The sequence below is a fragment of the Lacerta agilis genome, chromosome 1, assembly GCF_009819535.1.
Source record: "Lacerta agilis isolate rLacAgi1 chromosome 1, rLacAgi1.pri, whole genome shotgun sequence".
NCBI classification, from domain to species: domain Eukaryota; kingdom Metazoa; phylum Chordata; class Lepidosauria; order Squamata; family Lacertidae; genus Lacerta; species Lacerta agilis.
The window spans coordinates 75114970-75138644 of record NC_046312.1 but is presented as its reverse complement, the minus strand read 5'-3'; the positions used below and the strand labels follow the sequence as shown (position 1 = coordinate 75138644).

General features: G+C 42.7%; 1 protein-coding gene across 3 annotated transcripts in view; it reads right to left on the bottom strand.

Moving 5' to 3' along the window:
- Window positions 1-23675, bottom strand: part of SLC25A22 (solute carrier family 25 member 22) — a 67124-nt gene that overhangs the window by 20090 nt on the left and 23359 nt on the right. Inside the window, exons 1-4 of one of the 3 annotated variants that reach the window (XM_033155639.1) lie at window positions 19382-19532; window positions 10438-10554; window positions 4252-4377; window positions 3176-3231 (exon numbers count right to left, since the gene is read on the bottom strand). In XM_033155639.1, coding sequence (XP_033011530.1) covers window positions 3176-3231; window positions 4252-4377; window positions 10438-10457 — 202 coding nt within the window. In that variant the 5' untranslated portion in view covers window positions 10458-10554; window positions 19382-19532. Of the gene's footprint in view, window positions 1-3175; window positions 3232-4251; window positions 4378-10437; window positions 10555-19215; window positions 19304-19381; window positions 19533-23675 lie in introns of those variants that run through there. The other 2 variants (XM_033155649.1, XM_033155630.1) reach the window with 2 other exon arrangements.

Here is a 23675-nt window from a genome sequence, read left to right as displayed (position 1 = left end):
AATAAGGCTGCCTAGGCTTCAGATGCCAGCAAATGACTGGGAGGCAGAACAGATAGTCACCATAAAGCCAGCATTTTACAAGGTTTTACTAAGGGCCCCATAAACCTTTGATAGATTGACTACACATCAAGAACAACTACCTGGTTGATTTGTTGCTCTACTAAAATGTTTCATGTATTCCTTTCCATTTAACAAAATCCTCAGCGTTTCTCATAAAATATATTTTATTATAAAATCTTGTTTTATATACATCCTTCTCATGCAAAGTAGTACTGTTTATTTTGTTGCTTTAATTGGTAATGAATCAACACTGGGAAATTTTTGCTAATCATCAATGCGCTTGTACAAGTCAACCAGTTTTTTTTTAAAAAAAAGTCAGCCACATGGAAGCATTAAATATTAGAAAGAAACCAAATAGAATGTGTGGTTTTTCTTCTCTTCTCCATCACTCATCTAATTCCCTGCCATATATTTGCAAATACAACAAAGCTTCTACTTTTGTTATCAGAATACATTACCAAAAATATATGCAGTTGTGTATAGGCAATGTCCTAATCCACACAATTCTGGTCAATGAATCTGAGGGTTATGCATATTTTTGCACCTATCTGCATTTATCAGGCTAGAGAGAAAATAAACTTCAGCAGAGCTGATGTTTGCTGCAAGTGGGATCAGCATCAATGTACTACAGCGTGCTGCTGGAGGACACAATCGGAGGGGTTATAGAACAGCCACAAAGTGTATAAATATACTATGTATTGAAGTTAAATAAAGCCTCATTATGTTCCATCCAGCAGCTAGGAATAGTCTGCCTGTTACAGTGGGAGACTGAGGATGACGCTGAGGGTATTCTTAGTAAGAAGGCTGCCTGCCTTGGGTGGTCTGCGCTGCTCCAGTTTTGTGCTACAGAGACCATTTGGCAAAGGTTTGGCCCTGGCACACTCACAACGCAAAAGGAAACCGACGCAGAGCAAACTGGAGGGAAGCTTCATGCCCTTAGTGTCCAGGGGCTAACTAGAATAGGAGCTGCCATCCAGAAATTGACTGAGATATTTAAGGAACTGCAAAGGAAACCCACCCTTTCCTGACTCAAAGTAAAGTTATCTGTTTTGTTCATCTATATTTTCCCATGTGTCCAGAGAGGGCACATGACAAACAATGAGCTTTGCACTAAATAAAATCTCAGCTCCTTGCTTGTTACAATGGATTTGTCAGAGCTAACACAAAACGCAGCCATTTGCTCTCCACTCAACTGCTCTCCACTCAACTGCTCCACCAGCCAATCCTAATGCAGCTTCCACTCCACGCACCTGTCTGCCTGCCCTCCACCCACCTGTAACTTGGCAGCAAGAACACTTTCCCCTCAACTGTCAGTCATGGCATTCCTATTGCCCAAAGCTAGCCTCCTTTCCTGGGAAACCTGACCAAGATCTGGTAAGATCCTATTCAACTGGGAGAAACAAACTTCAAAGGTCATTCAGCTTGGACTTGCGTAATCAACTAATTAAAGGTAAATTGTCAATCGTAAACTGTACTGCCAAAGTGATACAACTATGGTTTACTGCATGAATGTTTCTTATAAACAGATAAATATCTGCACGCTCTTGCAATTCTATACTACAAGAAAATGAATGAGATTCCAGTTGTGACTGCACCCTCCTAATCACATGAAAAACTTCCAAGGTTTACGGCTGTTTGAACTCCAACTATGTGTCTTTGATCTCTGACCACACACACAGAAATATGCAAGCCAAGATAGATAAGACATGTAAGATTAACTGAAAGGTAAATTGGCTGATTTGTTACATGCTTCCTCCCCTCTGCAAGCACTAACAAACTTTTTATTATCTAAGAGAGCCTTTCTGCTTTTAAACAGCTGCATGATTAGCAAAAATTCAGCACAGATGAAGTTTTTCCTCAGTGTGCAGATACAGTGGTGGGAAGAGCTCTACCTGCTGGGTTTCAGCTTCTCACGCAGCCACTAAAGTCATAGCAGGCTACCTAGGAAAAAAGCAGCAACTGTAGCAACCAAGAATTAGCTTCTGGAACCCACTGCTACAATTGCTGATCCCATTGTACAGGAGCCTGGGCACTTAAAAAACTGCACTCTTAGTCCACACTCTTAGTCAGAATCAAAATAAGAAGTAAAAGTAGCAGTAACATTTTCCACGGAAAGAAATTCCAAGCCAGATTGTCCTATAAAGCCATTCTGAAGTCAAGAATTTGAGCGCACCAAAGTAAACACAAACCAAAATACTTTCCCACTATAAAGTTTATTTTCAAGCAGTCTCCTGTTGGGGAAATATTTGCATCTGATGATACTGCCTTTTTCCATCCAGTATTTGGTTGAATTTGGCACTGGATACAAAAGTGTTTCTCATTCAGGGCATAACCTAAACTCTAACGGTGTGGTCTGGAAGAACAACACACTCAGCAGTAAAAAAAAAAAGAGTGAGGGAAGAAGCCATATTCATTGCAAACTGGGAAACGCCACAAAACATTGCATGAAAAATTAGTGTGCGCAAAAATTCTTCAACTCAAGTAAAAGAATTCCAACATTGCACTACATTGTATCAGTGTCTAGAATTCTACCCTCTTTGCAGTGAAGATGAACTAAGCTAGATTTTGCTAAAGATAAAAATCTCCAGAAAAAGAATCCTGAAAAAGATGGTATCAAGTGGCATCACCCAGTTCTTCTGCATTTTTCTGTCCATTTCTGCTTCATATTTCTTTCCAATGGAATAGTCCCCTACTGCATTGTTCCAATTACATTAGTTGATTCAGTTGTTTTAACTGATTAATCAACTGAATCAGTGTGCTGATGTCAAATAAATCTGCATAAAGTAAGAAGGATAGAAACAAAAAGAAACAAGAAAGCACTTCGCTAAATGATGCGGGCATATCTCATAGCCAATGCCACCTTGGTGGTGCAGGAACTCTGCTCTTCTTATTTACCATATCTCACCCCATAGGCAAACCTACACAAAAAATATCACTCTATGCCCAAGAAAAGCTTTGCCTGTTGAATTCAAATTACCATGCAGATCCTAAAGGCACAAGAATGCTAGGACTAAATGTTAGCAACCCAAATCCAGGAATAACATCTTTTCTTCCTTCTCCAACAAGGCTTTCCTACTGTGATAAATAATTCATAATAATGCAGCTTAACACTGACCTCTATACATGCCAAAATACCCTTCGGAACGGATTGTCTTGATAAGGCAGTCAGACCTATTGAAAAGATGGAAGACAAGTAATAGCACTGATTGGGGTTTTAAACACAGTTTCAGTCCCTTGATACAACGCAAGTCATTACAAATAGTGTTTTAAGTCTGGCCACATTGCTCAGCTAGCTGCTCTTTGTCCTGTGTTAGTCATCTGGCTGCAGGTGAGAAGTGCAGGCAATTCATACACCTCAGCAGGATTCACTAGAAACGCAGAAAAGAGATGGAACATTTTCCAGTTTTATGCTGGTGGAAAAATGGAAGTCTTTGTAAAAACCGATACAAGACCAGGTGCAGCAAAAAGCAATAGTACCTCTCTCTGAAGGATGCACTGCCTTTCACAAGACATGTCAGAATAACCCCCAGGAGTTATCCTTAGCTAATTAAAAGGCAATGCCAGAAGCAAAACTGCTTTCCTGATCTACAGATTTCTTTGGAATCATGTACCTAACGCTTTTTGCTTATCCCCATGCTAAAGCCTACAGATGAACAGGGGGCATGGAGTGCAATGCTATTCTTGTCCACTCAGAAGTGTCCGCTGAGTTCAATGGTACTTACTCAAAGGTAAGTGCATACAGGATTGCAGCTGTAATCCATTAGGAATGTTGAGTATGTAGGGGCTTATATTGGATTTTTGATGGATCAATTATTAAAGTTAATACCCTGTACAAATTATAACCAAGAAGTTAATCATGAATCATTTCAAATTTTAAAATTTAAACTATATATACATATACATATACATAAATATATATATATATATATGTTCTATATTAAGACATGACAGGGTGGGAGCAGGAGAAGGACTGTTGCACATTTGATAGTAGTATAGAAGAAAGAAATTCCCTGTTCTAAACAACTACTGAAAGTGCAAGACCCAAATGTAAAACTCTTGTTCAAGTAAGAAAAAATAAGCACAGTACAGTACTGCAAAGCAGCTTTACTATGCAAATTGGTTTTTCAAAAAAGAAACGATCGATGAATAACTACTACACAATTTCTTTCATTTTGTGACTTGAGTACTTACATGCTTGTGTACATTCTGTGGCCATTCTGCTGATTCTGTAGGCGAGTTTTTGCCAGGTCAATAGGAAATACACAGGTGACCCCAATAAGCCCAGCTATCCCTCCATTGATCAGCTTGGCAGGTAAACTGTGAGGAAAAGTGATAGAGAGGCACAAGAAGTCATCAAAAGGCGAAATAACTATAGCATCCATATGTTCAATCAAGATACATGAGCAATACTAGCGCCTCAGAAAAATCTCATGGCATCTTAGGGACCAACAGGTTTGTTGTGGTGTAAGTTTCATGGATTAGAGTCCCATTCATCAGATGGGTTAGTTATGAGGACTCCTGTTCATGAAAGGTTATGGTGCTTAAGGAATCACAAGACTCTTAGCTGGTTTTTCCACACCAGACTAGAATTCCTCATTTGGAATGTGTCTATTGAGATACAAGATCAATGTGTGCTGCTGTCAAGCAAGCATGTGTACAATTGCCATAGAAAAATCTACATAGTCTCATGGTCATGGGACATCAGAAAAATTATTCCTGGAAAGCCTGAGATTCACATAATTCTTTTATGACTGCAACGGTTGCAGAAAGAAAGAAAGAAAGAAAGAGAAATAGTAGTAGTAGCGGCAGTAGTAATGACTTACCAGTTGCACAAAAGCAGTATTGTGGAACTTACTTGCATTTGCTGATTTCAGAATAAAGAAGCCTAAGAGCAGGAAATCCACCTCTCAAATGAAGTTAAGTTTAAAAGAGCGCCCCCCAAAAAAACTTTGTGCCCAGTCATATATTATGGCCTATATAATGCCTGGCACTAAGCTTATATCAGAATGTTTATCAGAGAGTGGGGGGGGGGAGTGAGAAGTGAGCTCCACTTTGGCCAACTGACAGAAGAACTCTGAGGGCTTTTGAATTGGACAGGAATGGGACAGTTGGTCATGCAGAGGATGGTCTCAGCAAAAGAGACATAATAGCCTTAAAAAAAAAAGTTATCCAGAGCTGATTATTCCAAGTTTGTATTTCATGATCTGAAACTATAGTAAATTAACACTGAATTGGAAATTGAGCAATTATGAAAAACATCCCAGAGTAAATTTTATAATGACAATCCCATTGTACAGTGCAGTATTCTGCAGCACAATTCTGCAAGTTGACAAAGAACCTCTTACAGCAAACAGGTCTAAACCAGTATTTTCACTCCCCAACCCACACTCCCTGGTGCATGTTATGCAGCCTAAATATTATCAGTTGTGTACAGCCAGGCAGCTGGACTAATATAAATCCAGACCAGGGCCGTCTTAAAGGGATCGGGCGCCCTGGCGCAACGATCCCTCGGCGCCCCTGGTGGGCCGCCTCTCCGCCCACCTCCCTCCCGCGCTGGCCGCCCCTCGGGAGGGGGGGTGGGCGAGCGGGAAATGAGGGGCGTGGCGCTGCAAGCCGGCCGCCCTCCGGAGCCCCAGCTGGAGCGCTGGGAAGGGCGTGCAAAACCCCACGCCGCTCCAGCCCCACGCCCCTCATCCCCCGAGGGGTGGCCAGCGCGGGAGGGAGGTGGGCGAGCGGGGGATGAGGGGCGTGGCGCTGGAGCGGCACGGGGCTTTGTGCGCCTTTCCCAGCGCTCCAGCTGGGGCTCCGGAGGGCAGCCGGCTTGCAGCTCGCCTGTCGGCGCGCGAGCACCCGCCCATGGGGGCGGGCGCGGGTTGGGGAGGGGGCGCCTGGTATGCCGGCGGGCTTGCGGGGGCGCCCCTGGGGGGCCTGGCGCCCTGGCGCACCGCGCCACCCAGCCCCTATGACAAGACGGCCCTGATCCAGACACTTACCTACATACAAAATAAACCATGAAAACAAAGCCTACTATACTCTCAAAATTAAACACGAGAAAATCTGAAAGGGCCAGACTACAGAAGTTGCATAGAACACATGGATGAACAGAAAAGTCTTTGTCTGACACCAAAAAGACCACAAAGAGCGGGCTCTCCCAAACTCAGCCCTCCAGATGTTTTGGCCTACAACTCCCATCATCCCTAGCTAACATGACCAGTCATCAGGGATGATGGGAACTGTACTCCCAAAACATCTGGAGGGCCGAGTTTGGGGATGCCTGACAAAGAGGGTACAAGGTTAGCATTCATTGGAAGACTATTGCATAAGTGAGTGCCACTACTGAAAAGACCCCCCCCCTTACTGGTTATCTGCCTTACTTTATTGGGCAGGGACACCTGAATCAAAGTCTTTGAAGAGGGTATTAAAGTTCTACCACATGGCAGAGGACATTTTTTCAATCTGGTCCCAAATGGTTTAGGCTCTAAGGATTAAAATCAGACCTTTAAATTGGGCCCAGAACTGGACGGACACAGTTAATATAGTCGAACTGCCCAACACCAGCTATTAGCATTGTGCCCTCTTCTGGAACAACTGTATTTGCCGACTTTTTTTTTTTTTAGGTGACCTATATACTATGCATTGCAATAGTCTAAAATGGGAGGTTACCAGAACATGGGTAATTGTAGCCACGCTATCTCCACCCAAAAAAGGTTGCAGCTGGTGAATTAGCTGAAGCTGATAACAGCACTTTGATGAACATAGGTCTCTTCGCTTCAAATGAAAGTGCTGGATCAATAAGCACCCCGAGACTGCAAACTGTGGTCCTTTATGGGGGATGTAATCCCATGTAAAATAGGCTGAAAATAATCACCTGGGTGAATGAACCACTATCAGCATTCTTGTTTGAACTGGGTCTGTTTATTCACCCTCACACAGCCCATAATCACTCCCAAAAACTGGTTCAGGATTGTGACAACCTCGGCTAAATCCAACGAAAGTGAGAGAGAAAGCTTGGTGCCATCTCCTTATGGGTGACAAATCAGACCAAATCTCAGGATAACCTCTCCCAGCAGCTTCATGTAGATGTTAAACGGCATGGAAACCCTGCGGACTCACAAAGCACTAAGAGGTGAAGCAGTATTATCCCAGCGCCACTTTCTGGAAATGGCTATCCAAAAATGAGCAGAACCACTACTGAGCAGTGCCTCTCAAACCTACCCTAGACAACCGATATCAAAAAGGACACCATTTGTGTTGGCACCAAAAGCCTTTAAGGAGTCCAGGAGAATCAAAAGGGTTGCACTTCCCCTGTCTTTCACTCAAAAAAAGTAATCCCACGGGGCAACCAAGGGAGTTTGTTGTCACACAGCTAGTAGTTCTCTGTGTAGTCCTATCCTGCATTTTTTTTAAAAAAAACCACACACATTAAAACCTGTTGCCTCAATTAAAATAACAAAATCCCCAACTCTTTGTCAGAAGACAACACTCATTTGTCTAGCCAAGGCTCTCTCTACAAAAGCTGCTCTTAGGTAACAATGAAATTGGAAAGTCACTTGTGAAATAGACAATGGCTGGACGTAAGCAGAGCCAAAGAATCAGAAGGCACTTTCTCAAAGGGCAACAGCAAGTAGAAAAGCTGCTCAAATACTCAGAGGGAGACTTGCTTTTCAGGAAGAGTCTAGCAGTACACCTGAAATGGTTGATGCGAAAGAGCCAGCCATTAAGCAGAAGTATCAAAGCCGGGCCTTGACAACTCACCTGAGCATTGTGTGCCATTTGCTGTGATATGCTCTGTGTCTGTTAAACTGCTCTGTTGTCTGTTAAACAGACACTGCAAGAACACTTGCTTGGTTCCATTCTAAAGTCACAGATTGCTGCGACAGTAGAAACGACAAATTAGCTACATAATTACAGCATATGCCAGGGGTTGGCATCCCCAAGTGGGTAGAGTAACCCACCTGACAAAGTTGAACCATGGGGTTGGGGGGGGAGTAGAGTAGTCTGCTTCCTCAGCATGCTTCCCCAAAGGGAACAAGCTGCTCAAGCAGCATCCAGCAGGTTTTATATCTTGATTTTATTCTGTGAACCCCCCTGAGACCCCCGGGTATAGGGTGGTATATAAACTTAATTAACAACAACAACAACAACAACAACAGGCATGTCCAACAGGCAGGTCGTGATCTACCGGTAGATCACTGGCTGCCCCCAAAGAAGCTGAACAACTGTGGCTCCCCTAAAAAAAGCTCAACATTTTACCTCCTCCCTGAAAAAACTCAACAACATTGACCCGAACCCCCCAAAAATGGGCCTTCCTCCTTCCTGAAAAAAGCTCAACAACTTTAACCTGAACCCAAAAAAGGGGGGTAGATCAATGCCAGTTTTTAACTCTGTGAGTAGATTGCAGTCTCTTGGGAGTTGGCCACCCCGAATAATAATAATAATAATAATAATAATAATAATAATAATGCCACCTAGATTTTTTGTGTTGGCTACCAAAGAAGAGATAACTTATTGCCTGTATAGCATATTAGGAATTGTTAACCTGTTCCTGGACCCAAATTTGTTGCTGGAGGGCCAGCAAGGTAGCCTCAGTTGATAGGAAAATCTTTTACCAGCTACGGCTGATACACTCTCTATGACCATTATTGGACAGGGAGGATTCAGGCATTGTTAACCTCTAGACTTGGTTATCTCAATATGCAGTTAATGGGGCTACTCTTGGGTCTGGTCTGGAGGCTCCAGTTGGTGCAAAATGCTTCAGTCAGACTATTGGTGGGGTCAGACTCTTCCTAGAACATAACACCTATTAAGCTTTTCTATGGCACTAATTTTAACCCCTAGAAAAACATGCCATTACTATCAGTTTAATATAATCTCTCCAACATCACCCATTGCTTTAACCCAGGGTTGGTAAATATTAACCCAATGGAAAGCTGTCTCGGACAGCATTCCAGTAATAAGACAGGTAAGACTCACAAAGCTGTTTTCTATGAAAACAGGCAATATATTTCTTATTAACTCCACCTGACATTCACCTTCCATTTTCCTCATACTTCCTCCCACCCCACAACATTTGCGGCAAAAAAACAACAACAACTCTGCAACATCATTTGCCTGTCCTGACTGTGCAAAAGGCAAAAAGAGCTCGGTATACCCAGCATAAGAATTAAAACAAGACCACTGCACAGTCTTACTTTATAGCCACAAACTTTGCATGCCTTAAATTGCATGCATACTATATTTGTAAGAAGCAGAATTCTGTTGAGACATTTTGCTCCCTGATTTGATCTTCTCACAGAGGAAAGAATTGAAATTGCTCAACTTTGCACAACATCAAAGTCCTTTTCCCTCCCTGCTGATAGTTGGGACGGGACCTGAAGTGTTGGATAAAATCTGGCTGGAGGCTGCATATGGCCTGTTTTAACTCCTCTAGACTTTCTATTTCCCAGATAAATATGCACATTCATTAAAAATATGTTTGCATGCCCCAATTTTTTTATTATTGGTATTTCAAAGCTGCATTCTTGTGCCTCTAAAATATTGCAAATAATAATATTGCTAGTATCACACAAAACCTATATATCTTACTTCTATGTTAAATGTCAGAATTATAGGGTTAGTTCCAGATTGACTTAAGTTGAACTTCGCTCCCACTGATTTCAATGGGAGTTAAATCAAGTTATGATTAACTTGTCCCATTAAATTAACATGGCTCTAGTTCTAAGGACAAACAGTCCCATATACTAGTGGAAAGTAATTCCACTGTGCATTATGTGTGCGAGTTTGTTTGATTACTAATTTCCCCCAGCTGAATCCACTCACATTACATTGCATGCTGCCACACGGAGTGTCCTGATAACTAGCTTTTTGTAGAGTGCAAGTGGCTGCCAAAAGACGGGGAACAGAAAAGACCTGGTGCAGACAGAAACAACAGCCCAACTCTTTGCATCCCAGTGCAAAAGTGTATCTATCCACCTCACTATTATAACTCAAAATCTAACAACTGGGCCTGTCTCCCAAACATGCAGGATGTCTAAGGCTTACGAATCACCTATGCAGATGTGATTTCAAGCATATGGGTCCTTGTATCAAAAGTATTCTTGTCCCATGGAATACAGGGCATACTCTGAGATAAGTGGGCACAGCATTGCAGCCTGAATGTTTTAATCTGCTCCATGTGCAGTTCCTCCTATTCTGTTCCAACCACAAGACCATCAGGGGCAAGAATAAAGAAAGGAGCAGAGACAAAGGGGTAGAGAAAGAAGAGAGTACTTTGGGATGTGTTGTGGACTTTACGAATGGAGAAAAACAAATGTGGAAGGACAAAAGGAACCAGAAGTGGAGACAACAGTTGAGAGAAGAGGAAAGAAAAGCTTTTACCTGATCTGTTTATCAGCCATTTAATACAGATTTGATCTTGTGGAAACTAGATTTGTTCTTCCAGAAGTCTTTCAAATTCTTTGGTGTTCAGTCACCTATTTCTGAGCAAATGGTTATCTAGAAAGAGACAGAAATAATACCAGGATTATAGTTTCTCATCATCGCTATGAGCTTTTTATATTCAATAAGAGCACTTACAATCTCTGTCATCATCAGGAGAATCATGCAAAGTAGATCAGGCATGCTCATTTTTAGAAAAGGACCAAAAAACAGAGAGGCGTAATCTAAAAACACCCAAAGAAGAGTATAAAATATTTTCTCTTCCAAATTTTAAAACAGTAAAGTGCAGTCTTCCAGGGTCTATGTTATGACCTACAAAGGAAGATGCCAAGGTTTAAACATCCCAGGAAAACCACATGATATGCCTAAGAAAGGGCATCCCTGGATTCCTTCTCCAGAGATATGGGGCTTCTGTGCTTATTTCAAACAAGGTACAGTAAAGGTACTCTTTCACATGCTCTATGCCATTACAGTGGTAGCTCTGGTCAAGAACTTAATTGGTTCCAGAGGTCCATTCTTAACCTGAAACTGTTCTTAACCTTGGGTACCACTTTAGCTAATGGGGCCTCCCGCTGTCGGCGCACAATTTCTGTTCTCATCCTGAAGCAAAGTTCTTAACCCAAGGTACTATTTCTGGGTTAGCGGAGTCTGTTATCTGAAGTGTCTGTAACCTGAAGCGTCTGTAACCCAAGGTACCACTGTATTGGGGACGCGGGTGGTGCTGTGGTCTAAACCACTGAGCCTAGGGCTTGCCGATCGGAAGGTCAGCGGTTCAAATCCCCACGACGGTGTGAGCTCCTGTTGCTTGGTCCCAGCTCCTGCCCACCTAGTAGTCTGAAAGCACATCAAAGTGCAAGTAGATAAATTGGTACTGCTCCGGCGGGAAGGTAAACGGCGTTTCTGTGTGCTGCTCTGGTTTCGCCAGAAGCAGCTTAGACATGCTGGCCACATGACCTGGAAAAACTGTCTGCGGACAAACGTCAGCTCCCTCAGCCAGTAAAGCGAGATGAGCGCCACAACCCCAGAGTCATTCGTGACTAGACTTAACTGTCAGGGGTCCTTTACCTTTTACCTTTTTTACACCATTATTACTTCATGACACTCTGGCAAGTGGAAACTTGCAGTGATGTCTCTTCCCCGTCTACATGCTCTCATGAATGGACCACACCTCTCACATTCACACAAGAGGGATCTGATGGGATAGCACCAGATTTAGGGCGCTGTGGGCAGTCCCCACCTCACAGGGTGCTGAGCCAAGGCACTGCAAAATTGAGAAGATCCGTTTGGGGGTTCCAAATTTTGGCCTTGCTAAGGGCACCTTATTACCAAAAATTACCAAAGTCCGCCCCGGATTAGATTTCCTTTCAATCGGGTTAACTTATTTATTAAGTTGTCATTTAGTTGAAAAACTGGTCAAGTAGGCATGCCAACTTGTTGAACTAACCCCAATAATATATTGAGTAAACCATTACACAGCATTGTTTTAACACTGCAGGCACACTGCAAATCATGCCTCTTGATCCTTGTATTACTTTGCAATCTATACCAGATCCATATGGAAGTTCCTTCCATTTTTACTGGTTGTTGTTTCAAGTAATGCAGAAACAGCCTTATCTTGATTCTCAAAGTGTTTACCAAACCTACATAGAGAACATCATTTCATTTGTAAGTTATTCATATTCACGTTTAATCTTTTCTTTTTTTTAAGAGCAGTATACTTCCAAGCTATTTTCTGCTGCTAACTGAAGCAAGACTGTGAAATCACACCCACTCACCTCACGGCACCCAGGCGAGGCGCCTGCCCAAAAGTGCCAAGCTGCTGTGCTGGGGGGAGGGCATCGGAAGAGCAAAAGGGGGGTGGGGACTTGCAGAGTTTTAAAAAAGAAGCAGTGCCTTCTGCATAAAATTCTTAATGAAGAGAAGGGTGGGGTAGAATGAATCAGTAAGTATGAAGAAAAAGGGGGAAAACCTTGCACGGTAGAGTTTTTTTTCCTAATGAACTTCATGCTAAAAGCAACTGTGCAGAGTGACAAAAAGAAGCAACAATAAGCCCCATATGCACAAAAGAAAAAATGAAAAAAGTAAATGCTGTATCCTAAAGTGACTGGGCATATCCTAAAGTGACAGCCTTGGCATTTAGGAACCGCTGAGACCCTGCAACACAGGTCCTGAAAGATCTACATCGGCTCCCAGTACGTTTCCAAGCACAATTCAAAGTGTTGGTGCTGACCTTTAAATCCCTAAACGCCCGCATTCCAGTATTCCTGAAGGAGCGTCTCCACCCCCATTGTTCTACCTGGGCACTGAGGTCCAGCTCTGAGGGCCTTCTGGCGGTTCCCTCACTATGTGATGTGAGGTTACAGGGAATCAGGCAGAGGGCCTTCTTGGTAGTGGCGCCCGTCCTGTGGAATGCCCTCCCATCAGATGTCAAGGAGATAAACAACTACAATATCTGACTTTTAGAAGACATCTGAAGGCAGCCCTGTTTAGGGAAGTTTTTAATGTTTGATGTTTTATTCTGTTGGGAGCCACCTAGAGTGGTTGGGGAGACCCAACCGGATGGGTGGGGTATAAATAAGAAATAATAATAATAATTGTTGTTGTTATTATAACCTGCTTAAAACTCACTCAGAATATGCAGGCACATTGGTGTATTAATGTGACCCACAAACTTGTGGTGCATTTTGTATTTGGTTTCATAAACGTTACTGTTGTTTTATACTGTTTGCCAATATGATATATCACTGCTTTACTCACAGGGCAAGGTAAAATTAAAAATAACCCCGCAGTTTTAGATACTGAGCACAGCTCAATGCATGTTTTTTGCAACAATCTCCACACATCTTCTCATCAAAAATTACATAACACATTTCGGAAAAAAGAAGATATACCGGTATTTGCTCTCTGCAGAGTTTGAAAATTTTGATCTATGCACATAATATGCAACAGTTATATTGTTCCAACTGCATTAGGTAAGTGCTAGTGCAAATTAAGGGATGCGGGTGGGCTGTGGGTTAAACCACAGAGCCTAGGGCTTGCCGATCAGAAGGTCGGCGGTTCGAATCCCCACAATGGGGTGAGCTCCCGTTGCTCGGTCCCTGCTCCTGCCTACCTAGCAGTTCGAAAGCACGTCAAAGTGCAAGTACCGGTAGATAAATAGGTACCGCTCTGGTGGGAAGGTAAACGCCGTTTCCGTGCGCTGCTCTGGTTTGCCAGAAGCAGCTTAGTTAGTCATGCTGGCCACATGACCCGGAAGCTGTACGTGGGCTCCCTTGGGCAATAAAGTGAGATGAGCGCCGCAACCCCAGAGTCGTCCGCGACTGGACCTCATGGTCAGGGGTCCCTTTACCTTTACCTAGTGCAAATTCACACACACATAATTGTACTCTATTTCTTCAATATTCAGATATGGCATGTATGTGTGAAACAGTTATTACAAAACAATAAAACGCAGAGCTTTGGTTTCCCCCACCTCTGCCACCACATTGCAATACTTTTCAGCAGTGCTTCTTTTCTAGAAAAACAGGTGCAGGAACTCCCACTTCTCCCACTTTAAGGACGACCCAGTTCCGGCGAGTTCTGGCTGGGGGAAAAACCCCTGCTTTTCAGTACAGACAGTTCACACATTCATCAGTGTCCTAAAACAATGTCATCAAGTGATAAGAGAAGTGATGTAATCTGTGATAAATTAGCTCCTGAAATTTCAATCTGGTAGCATAAGGACAGCAGTACAGAACAGGTTAAGATGGAAGAATTCAGGTTTGAAAACATTCTGCTGAATAGCTGGAGAGTTACTAAAGCAAATAAAAAGGACAATTGGCTCCATACAGGTAGTTTTTATTACCAAAAAGACTCTGGAAGATATGTTTGGCAGTGGGCTAACGTGTGCTAGGTCCTTCTAAGCAGAACCCTGCATGCCAGCCTGGGTTACTAATGCAAGCGATTGGGCTCTAGGGGAAGGGGGGGCTGTTAGCTGGATAGCCAACTAACTGCAATGCAATTGAGCTCTTGACACACAAACTTGTCCCATGCATCAGAAGTGACAGCAGCATAAATTCACCCATTTCAAAACACCCCATTCACGGCATTACTGTGTTTCACCCAGATACAGAACAGCAATAGTAACCAGTGGTGGCTGCTTCCCTTTTGGGTTTGCTAGGGTGGCAGGCATGGAAGAGAACAACAGGAGCCAGAGCCAACTCATTCTAGTTTGTCCCTATCCTCTTCCTCCCTACAGAGGAGTATAAGGGCAACACTGAGATGGAGGAGGAGGAGGAAGAGGACAGTTAATGCTACCCACCCAACCCAAACTGGTTGTAACTAAGACAACAGGCAAGCAGAGGCTGGCTGAGGGCAGATTGAGACTGGTGGGACAGTGTCTCATTTGCCCTAATGGACTAGCCTCTATTGATAGTGAGGGCTCATCCAGACTTGTCCCTGCCCTGCTGCTTTCCCCCTAGGGAAACTCATTATTTACCACTGAATCGGGCCAAATGTCAATCGGGTTTTTTCTGAATTGACATTTGCCTGATTTATCACTGAAGAGCTGGCTTTCCTGGGGAAAGTGGCAGAGCAAGGGGGAAAATGCTTGGACCTGTGCTTTCTAGACATAGGACAAGTCTGGATGAGCTCTGATTTATGTATTGCCTCTAGGTAAAACGTGTTCTTTTATGGCCCAGTAGAAATAACAGTTGATGCTGTAAACATTCCAGCCCACTGGAGAAGTGGGAAAGCATGAATTAAAAACTAGCTGTTTCCAAGTCTGAAGCTGAACTGCATTCACCCTTTCTTAAGTGTTTTGCTTGTCAACTGTAGCTCCCTGACATCAGCTGGGAACCAGCTTCCATCTAGTAATTCACCATATCTCATTTGCTCTCAGAGACATTCCACTTCAAATGACTGACATGCCCCGAAGGTAGAGAAGTTGTCAGTTGTTGGCTTGGCAAACAGGTCAGCTACCATCCTCCCCACCAGAGGCTCTTCATTATCAGCAACTTTGGAATGAGTTGTACAGATGCATTTGCATTCTGTAAGGGAATTATGCACATCAGTTCCAGAAGAGGGTTTGATTCTTGTTTACATTTTTAAGTGTATCAAGTAACTGCAGAGAACCAAATATATTCCAACACACACACAAAAAGAGGAAGATGTAATTTTGACAGACCAAGAAGATCAGCTTTCATTTAAATAATGAAAAATAAACAGGCTTAGGTGTTTGGTCTGCAATATTTGTTTCAGCTCTCTCATACCTCTACAAACCACTGGTAGCATATTGACTGAGCCCTCCAGTCTAGTGGTGCTGTTGCAGAATGCCAGATCTGTCCATAAGAAAACCATGCTCATCAATGACTTGATTGTGGATGAATGGGCCGATCCAGTAGGCATTACAGAGACTTGGGTGAAAAAGCTGGGTGGGCCATATCTTACCCAGCTATGCCCACCTGAGTTTTCAGTACTGCACCAGGCTAGACTTGGGCAGGCAAGGCAGGGGTGTTGCTATTGTCCATAAGAGTGCCATCTCCCTGACCAGGAAATCTCTTGACCTCAAGACAGGCTTAGAGGGTCTGCAGCTGTTGTTGGGCCAGAGAAGCAGATTGCGGATGCTGCTGGTCTACTGACCACCCTGTTGCTCAGCAATTCTGGGGTATTGCTGGAGGACCCATAGGATAGTAGGGTATTTATACTCTCTGTACCACCACTGGCAGCCCTACAGGTGAGGGAATCATTTCAATTATATTATTAAGAGATGCCAGAAGTTCTGAAAAGAGGGAATATTAAGACGACCAAGTTTATTCTATCTTTCATCGTTTCTCAATAACGATAAAGCACTAATTTTAAAGCACCTACTTCCCCCACCCAAACACAAAGAAGAGCCCACTATCTGGAAGCAATATTCAAGGTTAGCTGCAAGGTGGAAATTCAGAGGGAATGTGGAACGACACATTATTTAGGAAGCTTATCTTAATATGAACTAATGGCATGTGTATTTTTCTTTCACCTCTCCCCCCCCCTCTGCTTTTCTTTCTTTGTTACACTGGTTGTTAAAAATAATTAAAAGACTTATCTTAACCAGGTGCCAAGAAAAGAATCAAAGGTGGTACTTTAAGCAAAGAGAAGCCTCAAAAATTATGTCATGGAGATCTTGGCCGAAAATCTACCTCTTTGAAGCAAAGGACCAAAGGATAATCTACTCCATCATTCTGTTCCCACAGCAGCTTGTGAAAGCCCACCAGCAGGACATGAGTGCAACAGCACAACAACAATGCTAATTGATGGGTGTCTATGTGCTTTATTCTCTCTGCTGTTGAACAGATGCCACTCTGCTAAGTAAAGAACTGCGTGCAGCTCCAAAGTTCACACATGGTTGCATCAGTAGAAATTGAGCCAAGGACAGAAATCATTAGCTATTTTGTACTTGTTCCTTGGGGACTAACACAGCAACAATTTTAGGAATAAAAAACTTACTATAGGAGGCAGGCAAATACACTTCTTGAATTATCCTACATACAATAAATATTATGAGTGTGGACCGTGCTGCTCTAAGACTTTTCTGATGTTATCAGTAAGATTTTCTTGGCAAGCCAACAAGACAAATACTGTTCAGGACAGAAACGCCTGACCTATCACAACAAAGGACACTGCTTAAGGTTTGCTATCTTTTATTAAACTGCTAGTTGTCTGAAGGCACTCCAAGGTTTCGAAACTAAATTATTTTAATCTGTTCTGTTTAACATTACATTTACAAACCTGTCTGATATTACACACGCACTGTCTTTCATCCACTCTACAAGGTAAACTGTTTCACTGAAAGGGAGATGGCATAGGAGAGTCCAGCTGACAGCAGCTTAATGTTAACACTTTCCATAGTAAAAAAAAAAAAAGTTGCCCAATTAAGAAATATTAATTATATAATACGACATTAATTTTCACCTAAAGCAATTCAGTGCAAGTGGTGAACAAACTGCTATATTATTCATTTAACTAATGATCAATTTTATATTTATCCCATTTTTCATTAGTTTAAAAAGAGTAGCAAGTTGTTTCAAACAGTTTCCAATATTGTTTTCATTGTTGCGACCCACCCAGGGATGAACTTTTCACTAGAGCTTAGATGCTAAAGTTGGTCAGAATCCACATGGGCAGTCAAACCTACTCCAAGTATGTTGTTTTAGGTTTTCAAATTATTATTATTATTATTATTATTATTATTATTATTATTATTATTTTCACACCCCACTCAATTTATCACTCCTTCCTCTATGGTTTCCTTTTTGTCTATTGCTTGCAAGCCCCATGGGGTAAGAGGCCTGTCAAACCTGTTCTTTGTAAAACATGATGTACACAAATTAATTATACCAGCTTTTGGGGGGGTGTATGAAAAAGATCTTGTGATTTAAATGTGTGGACAACATCTGTTGAATAGATCACTGGATTTATTATCTTTCATGTGCTGTTCTCTTACTGTAGGATCAGAGAAAGCCAAAGAGCCATGTTTTCTACATTATTTCCAGTTACCTATCTCCCTCCACTCCCATTCCCAGCAGGGTTCTGGCTGATACTAAACACATGGGAAATTGTATCAGAGGACTTGTAGATTATCCCAAGATTCACTTCTCTATTTCTAGGGATAGGTAAGACTCAAGCATTAAAAAAAAAACAACTAAACAAACAAAACTGATGCAGATTAACTTCAACAGAATTGTCCCCTCCCCACAAAAAAAGAAGTCAGTTTCCAACCCTATTGATTTTCAAATGAACTGATTTTAGGATTGTGTTCTTAAAAATGCACCAGCATGTATACATTCAGTAAACATTCAGTTGCTTAGCCTATCACTGCAGCTCTGTGACAAAACAAGTCCCACCTGCTGAACTGCTCCCTGCGACACAGGGCTTGTCCACGCTTACCTTTAGCCCCACACTTTCCAGGCACAGCTCCATGCTTTAAAGCTCTGTATCCGAGCTCTCTCTTTCTCTCTCTCTCATTTCCGTTCCAGAGCTTTTCCCATGAAAACTCACTTTTTAAAGCTGAAACACAACAAACAGCAATTTGAATTTTCCGTGGATTGCTGTTTGCTCTGATTCAGCAGTAAGGAATAGGGTTCCATGGGGAAACCTCTGGAGGGAAAGAAAGAAAGAAAGAGCATTCGGACACAGAGTTTTAAAGAACAGACCATCCATGCTTGGAAAGCGTGGAGGAAAGGTTAAGTGTGGATAAGCACACAGCTGAGACACAATAGTCCTCTTTGAGTCAGTAAGCTCCCTACCTGAGTTTTAAGTACAAACCCTTCATTTCTGAGAGGCTGGCAATATCCCAGCAAAGGCCTCTCCATCCATGATCAGAGCTATATTTACCTAGAAGCGTTCTATTTATGGGCCATGACCCCAACTAAATTTTCCAGTCATTGTTAAAGCTCCAGCAGTACAAAATCCCCCCCACAGCAAATACATTCTTGCATTGCAACAAATGGATGCCATTGTATTTTGTCCCACTGCAACATTGCAGTGGTTAAAATCTCTTGTAAATATAAAGCCTACAAGTTCAAACTCGTTCTTTCCATTAATTCCAACAGCCATTCAGGTGAATTACGCTTTAACCACTAAAGAACACACAGGTGGTCATTCTGTTCTGTAAACGCAACTGCAGATACCTTCTGGGGCACAGTACAGATCTGGCCTCGTTTCAGTGCCTTCTCTTGAGCCAGGGAGACACCACCATACCTGCATACAGCTGCCACAACAATATCCTAGCAGGATCCCTTCGTGCCCTTGGCTGTTCCCTAATGGCTGTCCAAAAGGAAATACAGTTCAGTGACTCAAGAATCCACAGCTTCAACCACACATTCTCACATTCTTGCCTGCACTCTCTTTCTCACCCTTTTCCTACCTCTCAGTTTTACGTGTACCAAAATTGAATTTCTCTTTCTTCAAACACTCCAGAGTCCACATATCAGGGCGATTGCACCAGGGACCATATTGCCGTGCTGAAAAGGCAGCAATTAACTTTTGCCCCCACTTTATTACAGAAAGGAAGTACTTTATCAAAAGAAGCACAGTCCACTTTGTTACACAATGCATTTGGAAATGCTCTGTGTCCTAATAGCGAGGCTCAAAAGAAAAAGAAACCAACAAAAGCAACATAACAACTCATCGTCCAAGGTCTCCCCTCTGCATTCTGGCCCCTAACCGCCATGTTGGTAACTTACAGATCTACAATGAAGCTGCAGAACCCCAGACACAGATCCCATCTCTCTGCTGGAGTGTTCTACTATCCCAATACACACCACCCTTGGCTGTTCTATCAAGAGACTCCAGAACAGGATGTCTAACATGATCTGATGGACAGTAAGAGCTGTTCGACAGTGGAATTTGCTGCCAAGGAGTGTGGTGGAGTCTCCTTCTTTGGAGGTCTTTAAGCAGAGGCTTGACAGCCATCTGTCAGGAATGCTTTGATGGTGTTTCCTGCTTGGCAGGGGGTTGGACTGGATGGCCCTTGTGGTCTCTTCCAACTCTATGATTCTATGTAAAATTCACTCTCTCAGCCAGCTGAGGAATTAGCTTCTTTGGCATCAGAGGCTGAATGCAACCCCATGCTGTGCCATTCTCGGGCAGACATTTCATACAAAATCATGCCAAATGGAGGAAAGTCGTCTTCTCACATCTAGAACGCAACTGCCACCTAGGGAATTTAGATTTACTTACCTACCACCACCATGAAATGCAGCAACAAATATACACAGAGAGGCAGACTCCAATAGGAAACATATCTAAATCAAAGTCAAGCCTCTCTACCGCACCCCCCCCCTCATGCAGACACTTATTGAAGGGGAAAGGAACCAAATAGAACCAAATGTACAGATGGAACAGTGCTGCACCTTAAGCACCAAGAAGCAGAATCTGGAGAGCAGCTATCAATATGGAAAGCTAGTTATTAATCCACTGCCTGTGCCAGACCAGTCTGTGATATATAAATCACGGAAAGAAGAAGTGCACAGTCTCCCCCCCCCCCACTGCTCCTTTCAAGGACAGAAACACAATATGGAAATGAAGAGGGAAAAAGACAAGTCCAAGAAGCAACAAACACTGCAAAAAGATCATGACCAGCAACATGCAATGACTTGCATGGAACATTATTACAGTAATTGAAACCCTAATTATTCTGTGATAAATGTGCCAGGTCAAGGCAGCTTCAGTGCTGTGCCCAGGATTTACAAAGGTGAGATGGGAGTGTTTTGTCAAAACCTACAAAAGGTCTATCCAGATCTCAGCAAATGCCATGTTTGCTCCACTTCCACTATGGTCAAGCAGATACATTGAGACTCTGGACACATCTCTCTCTAGAGCATTGTATAAATGCTTTTTCTGCAATGTTGAACAGCAGACACTCTGGCCTGCACGTTGTCTTCCCACTTCCCCTGGCAGGTGAGGCATCATTTTGAGATCAAGTGACATCAGCTGACTGGTGTGGGGAGTGAGCCTCTTTGAACTTGCGCTGTCGGAACCAATCAGCTGGTTGATGCTAGGAGTGCATCTTTTCAAGTAGCTGCTTCAAAAGGAGCACAGTGCCTGAAAATGGGAGACACCAGTCCAAAAGATCACTAGGGATGCTGAGTTACAGTCCTCCAACCCTGTATGGTGTTGAAACATTCTGACAAGAGTAAAGAACACCTTACCTAAAGATCCAGCAGTGTCTTCCTAGTTCAGAGCTGTCAATCAATCAAATGGCCTGGGAGTCTTATCTCCAGTATGGTCCATCGCATGCCTTCACTCACCACACAAATTACTGAATCACCTTCAGGGCAAGGAAGCAGTGGAGCAAATGACCTTAGAAGGGCCAAAGTGACTGACTCAGCATTAGCCTCTTCCACAGTTCCCTTTAAATAGCAGCACAGGTGTCAAGGAGTGTGAAGATGAATGCACTGGAGCACAGAGGTGTAAAGTTTGCAGTTTGCTTATACTTGCAGTTAAAGAAAGAATTTTGGGCGGGGGAAGGAGAACTGTGATGCAGGTGAAGGAAAGATGCAGGTGAAGGCAAGATGCAGGACAACAGCACAGCATGATTAGATGTGAGATGTCATTTTAAAAGTTCTCCCTGGGCACCTGCTAGATGGGTGGCCCACCAACTCATCTGAATCTTGCACCCCTGCCATACACCTTTATAAATCAAATGAACAGGCCAACTATGCACTCATAATTGTGCATAGTTTGGCAATGACAGAGGTGACAAAGGGCACAGAAAGTCAGATCCAGGGTCCTATGCAGAGTATTAAAGCTATCAAACTTCTCTTCTCAACAGACAATACCTCCACATTTTCCATAATTTTTGTTAGGATTGCAGTAACAAGAAACGATTTGGTTGTTTTGCAGTACCACTGTTTCAGTAGACTCCATTCCACACATGCAATTAAGTTGAACCCTGTCCATAGGACTTTTTACCGTCATTGGAACCCATGAATGGGAAATGAAACAATACTCTTAAAAAATCCTAGCCCTGCTGCTGTTTGTTCTTTGTATAAGCATTACCAAATCTCCTCAAAACAACTAACCATATGAATCTGTTTCTCAGACTGCCTAGCAACCAGTATCTTCATTGGCTGCATGCCTTCTCTTGCACACATGGGGGTTTCTAAAATATATTGTTTGCAGTCCTGTTAAACAACAGAGCAGAACAAGTCTCATAAAACAAATGGCTCTCTGCTCAGACATTTTTCAGTTCCAAATCACCAGTCAGTCTACCCAACTATCATCAAAAGGTTTCCTTTTGGGCACTAGAACAAATAAAATATTTAAGATGACTACTTTCCTTAAATCTTGTCTTTTAAAGAAATCAGGGTTCTGCTGGTATTTCAAGAGACGAGAAAAACTATTAACCACATTCAGAAAATACTGAAAACCCAGGCAATCTGGGAAAATAAAGGAACACAGAAAGCAAACTGGTGTACATAATCTTTACTGTAGCCTTGAGGTGTATATTTTGAGGACCCATCCTATTTTTGCAATAATTAAGCTCTTTTAAGCATTTTTTTAAATGCTGCAGTTTAAATTATTGTAAGCCACTCTGGGACCTCAGAATGAAGGGTGGATTGTTGTTATTAAATAGTCCAAGGGGACAAAGCTAAGAGACAGAGACTCAAAACAACAGGTTTGTTCTGGATATCCACCAGCATGACCATCACAAGACCAGGCTACATTCTGTAGTCAGGAACAATCAGTTTGCATTTACCCAATTCATTTTTAGAATTAATTTAGAGGAGGGAGGGAGGGTAGTGCCTAGAACAGCCTTAACAAACCTGTACCTTCCAAACATTTTGGACTACAATTCCCATCAGCCCCAGCCAGCATGCGGAGAGAGTTGTAGTCCAAAACATCTAGGGCACCAGAATAGTGAATGTGAATGTGGCTCAAATTAGCCAACACCGGCAAATGCAAACGTTCTAGTCAGGAGGAGGAAGATATGGGAGCCTAGCAATGGGTGAGTCTGGCCTATATTCCTATCTGCCTCTCCAGTCCTGCATAGGAGCCTACTCCATGGTGTGGCAGATTAAGAGACTAAACTACACTCCAAGGTAGATAGGGGGGTTGTGACATTTCAGATTTGGGGATGTGGATTTAGGAGGGCACAATTCAATGCACAGCAAGGTTCAAAGGCCCATTTTTTGATGTTTTCAACAAGCTTTTCCCAGGTCTCTGCTTGGAGGTTCATTCCATGTTGTTTTAAAACCTATACCTCTGTAGCTCTTGTATTGTTTAAAAATTATTTTAGCTGTTTTTAAGGACATGTTGGCAAATTGCAATGGGACATATGCGTGGAGGGTGACTCACAAAATAACAGAAACATTTTTAAAGCACTGTATTTCATGTGCTTTTAGGAATAATTACTTGTCTGAAATGCAGAGGGAGAGGAAGTTTGCCCCTTTAGATGGCATGTTTCTAGTATTAGTTTAAAGTCTTGTAACTTGGGCCTTCAGGAATGACACAGGTCCCCCACCCCTTCTTTTTGTCACCTTCATTCTAAGGAGAAGGCAGGCTGGCAAATGAAGGGCCTACAGGCTTTAAATGGCTGAGTAATGCAGGATCTCAGGTGGGGGGAAAGGTGGCCACAAAGGGTTAGAAAGCATCCAAAAGAATGCCTTTGAAGCTTGATGAGAATCAAATCTCCTCTTTCCCTGGAACCTGAAATG